The 6,288-nt window shown below is 53.6% G+C and overlaps 1 protein-coding gene across 1 annotated transcript; it reads right to left on the bottom strand.

The window, feature by feature from the left end:
• Positions 1-1,324: 1,324 nt before the first annotated feature.
• Positions 1,325-4,131, bottom strand: TLR5 (toll like receptor 5). The gene has a single exon (XM_077779886.1). It carries the CDS (start codon positions 4,049-4,051, stop codon positions 1,421-1,423), a length of 2,631 nt encoding a protein of 876 aa, XP_077636012.1. The 5' UTR covers positions 4,052-4,131; the 3' UTR covers positions 1,325-1,420.
• Between the last annotated feature and the right edge of the window lie 2,157 nt (positions 4,132-6,288).

Below are 6,288 nucleotides of genomic sequence, written 5' to 3'. Positions count from 1 at the left end.
GAACAGGGCTTAGGAGACCATGATGAATAAGACAAGGTCCCTGCCCTCAGGGGCTCACAGTCCAGGCACAACACAAGGCTACCTATTGGTGACAAAAATCCGTAGGGTCACAAGGAATGGCAGCTGTGCTAGGAAATTCAGCAGGCAGATTGGGATGAGGATGGACAGAAGGAATCCTTTCCTGACACCCTATGAGGCCCGTGAGGGCCAGCGGCAGTGGGACATAGAAGAAAGGCCTTTGCTTGGAGCCTGTAGCCCAGAGTGGAGAGCAGCTGGACAGGCTCACAACTCTCAAAGGAAGTAGTGTGTGCTTGTCTTAGAAGAATGGGTAAGGTGACAAGAGTTTGTACAAAAGGGAGGGAGGCCATTGAATTGGAGGCCTACCAGGGCCCCGGGAGAACATTCTAGAAGGAAGAGGTGTACTGGGGGATGTGTGCTCTAGAGGAGTCAGGGCGGGGGGCACAGAAACAGGGGGGTGAGCCCTGAGCCCAGGCCTAGGGGCTCCTCGCACGTGGCTGCAGCGCTGGGGCTGCTGGATTGGGGGGAGGCTGTGTGTGAGCCACAGGGTGACTTTGGCACACCTTCCTTGGTTTTCTTAACACTATTGCAGAACATTTCTGGTATTAAAATAAGCACAGAAAAAGACAGAATGTAAAATATATATAGATTTCTTTTGAGATAAAGAAAAATACAACCTCAAAGAAGTTTTGACTGCCTGCAAAGGCGCCTCGGTGTGCGGACCCCCTGTGGCCTACAGGGTGACCAAGGAAAGATCTGAGAAGCCTGACATCCTTGGTAGATATGAGCACCCCCACACACACGAGAAACCAGGCCCACAGAGGGCACGTCATGCACTCCGGGTCACACAGCCCATGGGTGCAGACTCAGGACTCAGACCAGGATGTGAGCCCAAAGCCCAAGGTCTCCCTGCAGCTGCCTGAACGGTTGATGAGTGGGAGGAAATAGAACTGAAAAGGAATGTTCATGGCTCACAGAGGTCAGACCTCGAGGGTCAGTACAGGAAGTATGGTATGGCTGCAAGACGTTCCGGCTTCCTGGGGGTCACCCCTACCGCTAGGTGGAGTATGAACAGAACCCAGGAATAGCACTGTTCCCAGGCAGGGGGGAAACACGCCTCTTTGTCCATGTGTCCCACTTAGTGTCATTCTGCAGGGGCAGCCTGAGTGCCGGGGAAGGGTCTCCCGGTGCCTGTCCCATGACTGGGGCACCCCCTGTGGTTGGCCCAATGGGTGAGAACAGTACTCCCTTCCACACTGGGGTTGGCGTGACCAGGCATCGTGTCGCTATGAAAATCAACAGCTCATTGTGTTCCTAGTGGGAAAGACAAACTCCAAAAAAGGACCCCCAAAATGGTAGCTTAGCACAGATGCACAGTTGTCTGTGGTTTGGGATTAGCCGACTAGGAGACGGTCGCTATGGTTTGCAGCTGAATGTCACCGTCTCTCTTCGTTTCCATTTCTTTCTTTAGAATGTGCTGAGAGAGTTTATTAAGAAACCAGCTGACATCCTGGAGATCTTCGGGCCACCTCAAATACTGCCGCTTCCGCACAAATCCCCTGAGAGACTGATGCCTCATCAGCTGGTACTGGGACAGGGACCCCACGACCACCAGGATGAGGGCGCCGTCGAGGTCAGACACGCACCTGCTCTGGGCGTAACTGAAGGCTTCGAGACACCAGCCGTCTCGGAGGAAGTGTCTGCTCACAAGACAGACCACCTTCCTGCTGCTCCACACGGCGTCCTGGATGTTGGCAATGTGGTCTTGCCCCGGGACAAAGTCTCTCTCCTCGAAGCACAGGTTAAATCTGTTTTGGTCATTGTACTGAGCATCCAGGTGCTTGAGCAGAGCGTTTTGCACCCACTCAAAGTCTTTGTTGCTGAAGCACAAATACGCATCGTATTTGTACACATCAGACCCACTGCCCTTGGCCTGGTCCATGGACAGCAGTCTGCAGGCTGCCTTGTAGCAGATGAAACAAAACCCCCGGAACTTGGTGACTGTGAGGACGGTCGTGAGGAACAGAGTCACAGTGACACTGGACAGAATGAAAAAGGACAACTTTAGGGACTTTAAGACTTCCTCTTCGTCACAACCCTCCATAGACACAGAGGAGAGGGGGGTCCCAGCAAGCGAGGCGGGGTGCATGCAGAGGATGTCTGCATGAGATCCAAACACAGTGACGTTGGTCTGGTTGAGCCAGCTGATGAAGCGACGGAGTTCACACTCACAGATGAACTTGTTGTACCTTATGTCTACGGCACTGAGGGCCGCAAACAGATCAGGGTCAGGGAACAGGAGCTCGTTTCTGGACACATCAAGGACCTCCAAATTAGCAGGCAAGTCGCTGGGAGAAAGAACAGTCAGCCTGTTGGAGCTGAGACTGAGCCCCCTCAGTGCAGTTAGGTCGCTAAATATTCCTGGTGGAAGGAAATTCAGGTAGTTGTTATTTAGATACAGAATCTGGAGCCGGGAGAGCCCCTTAAAAACATCCCAGCAGAAGCCGGCTTCCCAAGCAAGCTGCAACATGTTTCCTCCAAGGAAAAGTTTCTCCAGGCTGAGGCTCCCCGTTGGGGCATGAACTGGGTTGCAAGAAGAAAGGCGGTTTTGATTCAGAATGAGGGTCTGGAGGTGAGGGACCCGGAGAAGGAAGTAAAGACTGTCCAGATTTTCCAACCTGTTCTCTGATAAGTGGATGAAATTGGCTGTAAACCTCATGTTCGGCAAGGTCGCCAGTTTATTGCTGCCCAAGAAGAGGGTAGGGATGCTCGGAATGAAAGAAATGGTTTTAAGAGCATTATCACGGAGATCCAAGGTCTGTAATGCTTTCAGCAATAGGAATGTCTGGTCCTGAATGATCCCAATGTGGTTGTTTTGAAGGTCAATATAGGCTACCTCTGGGAGTCCATGGAAATCAGAATTATAAAGCTCACCCAGAAGGTTATATGACATGTTGAGAACCTGTAGTCTGTCAAGTCCATAAAATGCTTCCCCTGCAATCTTGTTTATCTTGTTGTGGGCAAGGTTCAGGACTTTCAAGTGCCGGAGAGACTCAAAGAGTCGAAAGTTCAGGGAGAAGATAAAGCCGTGTGAAAGATCCAGATGCACCACTGAGCTCCTGGCCAGGCCAGCAAATGTGCTCCGGTCAGGGTCCCTGATGTTATGGAAGCCAAACCCAGACCCCATAATGTGGTGAGCAAGAACCAGAGAGGAGATCTGGCTCCCATTGATGGCCTTGCTGAAGTTCCCTGTGATGTCTGCGGTCCAGCCATTGCTAGAAACATCTAGGGTTTCCAGCTCCATGTCTCTGAACGGGTTCATACATTCCTCCCAGTCCATGGAGACCCTGTTGTACAAGTTGTTGGCAGCGAGGCTTATGAAGGAGAACGTCTTCCCTTGGAAAGGCTTGAGCTCCTGTTCACAGACAATGGGTATTTGGTTGAGGGAAAGATCAACGGACTTCAAGGAATTCAGTTCCCAGAATGAAGGATGAAGGGAAAGGCTACGGATCTGATTTTTGGAGAGGTCCAGGCGAGCCAAAGACTCTAAATTTCTGAAATAACCATCTTTTAATACAGCATCAGAGAGAGTGCAGTAGAAGAGTCGAAGTTCAAACAGGTGGGGCAGCCCCTGAAAAGCGTCGGGATGCAGGAAACGCATGTGGCTCTTGCCCAGGTCCAGGACTCTAAGATTGGGCAGGTTCCGGAAGGCCTCTCTGTCAATACTCATGGGGGTAAGCTGAGTCCCAAGCTCCAGCAGCCCCAGCTGCTCCAGGAAGGGAAATGATGAGGTGGTGATGTTCTCGATGTAGTTGAAGCTCAGCAGGAGGATCTCAGTGGTGCCAGGCACCCACGGCACCTGGGTGAGGTTGCAAGATCGGTACAAGGCTAGCCGACCATCTGAGGAGCAGGAAGAAATCTCGAGCACAGGACTGGCCATGAGCACCACTCCGAAGAGAAGGTCAAGGTGGTCTCCCATGATCCCACGGAGAAGACGGGAGAATGAAGACACAGCAGTCTGAGCCCCAGGCATTGTGCACGACCCAGAGGACCTGGGGGCTCCCCCACGACGTCCCTGCTGCCGCAGACCCTTTGTTCCTCCAGCCCGTGGGTGCAGCTGTGATGGACGGACTGTGTAGACAGAGCCGTTCTCTCTCAATCACTCATGGTGCAGGCCTACAAGGTAAGCACTATTCTAAGTCCTTCAGAAACACTCAGTCTTTACAATAACTGTCCATTAGTTCACACAATTGGTTATTCAAGATCTGTGGAGGAAGCGGGAGAAGGCAGCAGGCAGAGATACGTTTGCGTGTCCCCTAAGCCTGGGGCTCCGCTGTTGTGTCTCTGCAGCTGACCTGGCAGGGCCGCCAGCCGGCCGGCTCCTCAGTCCTCCATCCACATACAGGATGCCTTAGCTCACAAGCACGGGTACTTGATGCCACTCTCCACAAAGTGTCAGGCGGGATGGGTCTAATGCAGACTATCAGCCGCCGCTGAGCCCGGCACGTGAGGCCGTGTGGTTGCTCGGCGGCACAGCAGCATCTGACTCATGTTCCCAGGGCCAGGTTGTGGGGATGGAGAAAACGCGGGGAATCAGCCTTCGGAGCCCCCGCGTCTGGTGCCCATGGTGGATTCAATGGGCTCTCACTGTAACGTCCAAAGGGAAGGACAGACTGATGCAGCTCAGGAGCCGGGAGAAGGAGGGGTGGTGGAAGGGAGAAGGGGGCACCTGCCTTAACCCCTAGTTCATAGTGAGCTCTGCAGACGCTTTGCTCCATGTGGGGGCTGGTTTCCATGGAAACCCTGAGGCTGTGACACACAGATTATAGCAAATCACAAGTAGGTATCGACTCCGAGTTGACTCCAAGTATCAAAACCGGGCCTTTAATAGTCACTGGGAAGAAGTCGGCGAGAATGCTGATCCAATCTGTTCATTTCTCGCCATTTCCGACCAAGGCCCAAGGCAGCAGCCAAGAGTCCCTGCACCTCCCAGGGGTGGCTCGCCCTCCCAGTGGGCTGGGGACTCTGCTGTCCCCTCCCTGCACAGAGCCTGTCCCCTTCCTGCTGCCCTGGGGATGACAGCCACAAGGACTTTCGTGCTCTGGCTTTGTCTTCCCAACAGCTTCCTCGACAAGTATGTACAGAGCATCCACTATGTGCTGGGCACTATTTGGGACACAGGAGAGTGGGTGGTGAACACACAGGCCACACCTGTCCTCACGTGCTGGTGCAGGGAAGCAGCAAAGGGGTGGGGGGGACACCCAACAAAAGAAGGAAAAATGGAGACAGGGACTGCCAGGGCCGGGTGCTGGCTGCTACTTGGAGAGTGGTCAGGAAAGCTCTCTCTGATGAGATTGTACCAGAGCAGGGGCCTGAAGGGAGGAAAGGAAAAGGAGAGGCCCTAATGTGAGGTGGGAGGAGCAGTCAGCACCAGTCCTGGGTGGCTGGGAGTTCCAGACGGGTCTCCTGCCTGCCATTCCAAACTCTTTCCAACCTCAGGGACTTGGCACATGCTGCTTCCTGTGTTTGGAAGCATGTGCTTGGCACATGCTGCTTCCTTCTCTCTGGTCCTTATATGTCCAGATCTCACATGGACACTTCTTCAGAGAGCCTCCCCCACACTCACTATTTGCAATAACTCTTCCAGAAATCTGTCCACAGCTGCTGTCAGGCTCTCTCGTGTGTAGTTTATGAGTCACCTGTGTCCCTTCTTATAAGTCAGAATTTCATTCCTGGGGACAGGGGTCACTTCTTTGGTCCTCTGTCCCTGCCAGCCCCCAGAATGTGCTCCATGTGCGAGAAGCCCTGAGTGAATGGATTTGCAGCTCCCTCAGGGCCTCCGTCTGGCCCACGGCCCCACAGGGGCTGCTCCCGGCATGCTGACGGCTCTTCTGTGGTTCTGAGTCCCTGGATGGACTGGTCTGCATGGGAGCCTGAGTCCTCGCCTCTCCCTCTTGCCAGGTTAGCCCTACACTGTCCCTTCCCTCTTCTTCCTCGTCTGGACCAGCTGGACGTGTCCTTTTGGGCATCGGTGTCTCTTCCTCCAGGTTCAGAGCATTTGGGGCTCTGGCCCCTCAAGTCTCTTCTCACTGGTCAAACCCTGTGTCCTGTTCATGTTTGGTCTTGGATCCTCATTTCTGTCTTCAGTGTACATATTCTGAAAACCTAACTGGGTGGGCGAGGTTGAACAGGTTCCCTTAATTCCTCCTGGCAGAGGCCTCCAGTGTGAGCGCCACGATCTCCGTGGCCAATTCTGCAAGGTTCGCTCCA

This window comes from Crocuta crocuta, unplaced genomic scaffold, assembly GCF_008692635.1.
Source record: "Crocuta crocuta isolate KB4526 unplaced genomic scaffold, BGI_CrCroc_1.0 scaffold322, whole genome shotgun sequence".
Classification (NCBI taxonomy): domain Eukaryota; kingdom Metazoa; phylum Chordata; class Mammalia; order Carnivora; family Hyaenidae; genus Crocuta; species Crocuta crocuta.
Note: the sequence above shows the minus strand (reverse complement) of the source record. Positions and strands in the feature narration are given on the sequence as shown.

Coding starts and splice junctions, on each gene's coding strand:
- TLR5 (XM_077779886.1), bottom strand. CDS start 4,051: ATGCCTGGGGCTCAGACTGCTGTGTCTTCATTCTCCCGTCTTCTCCGT.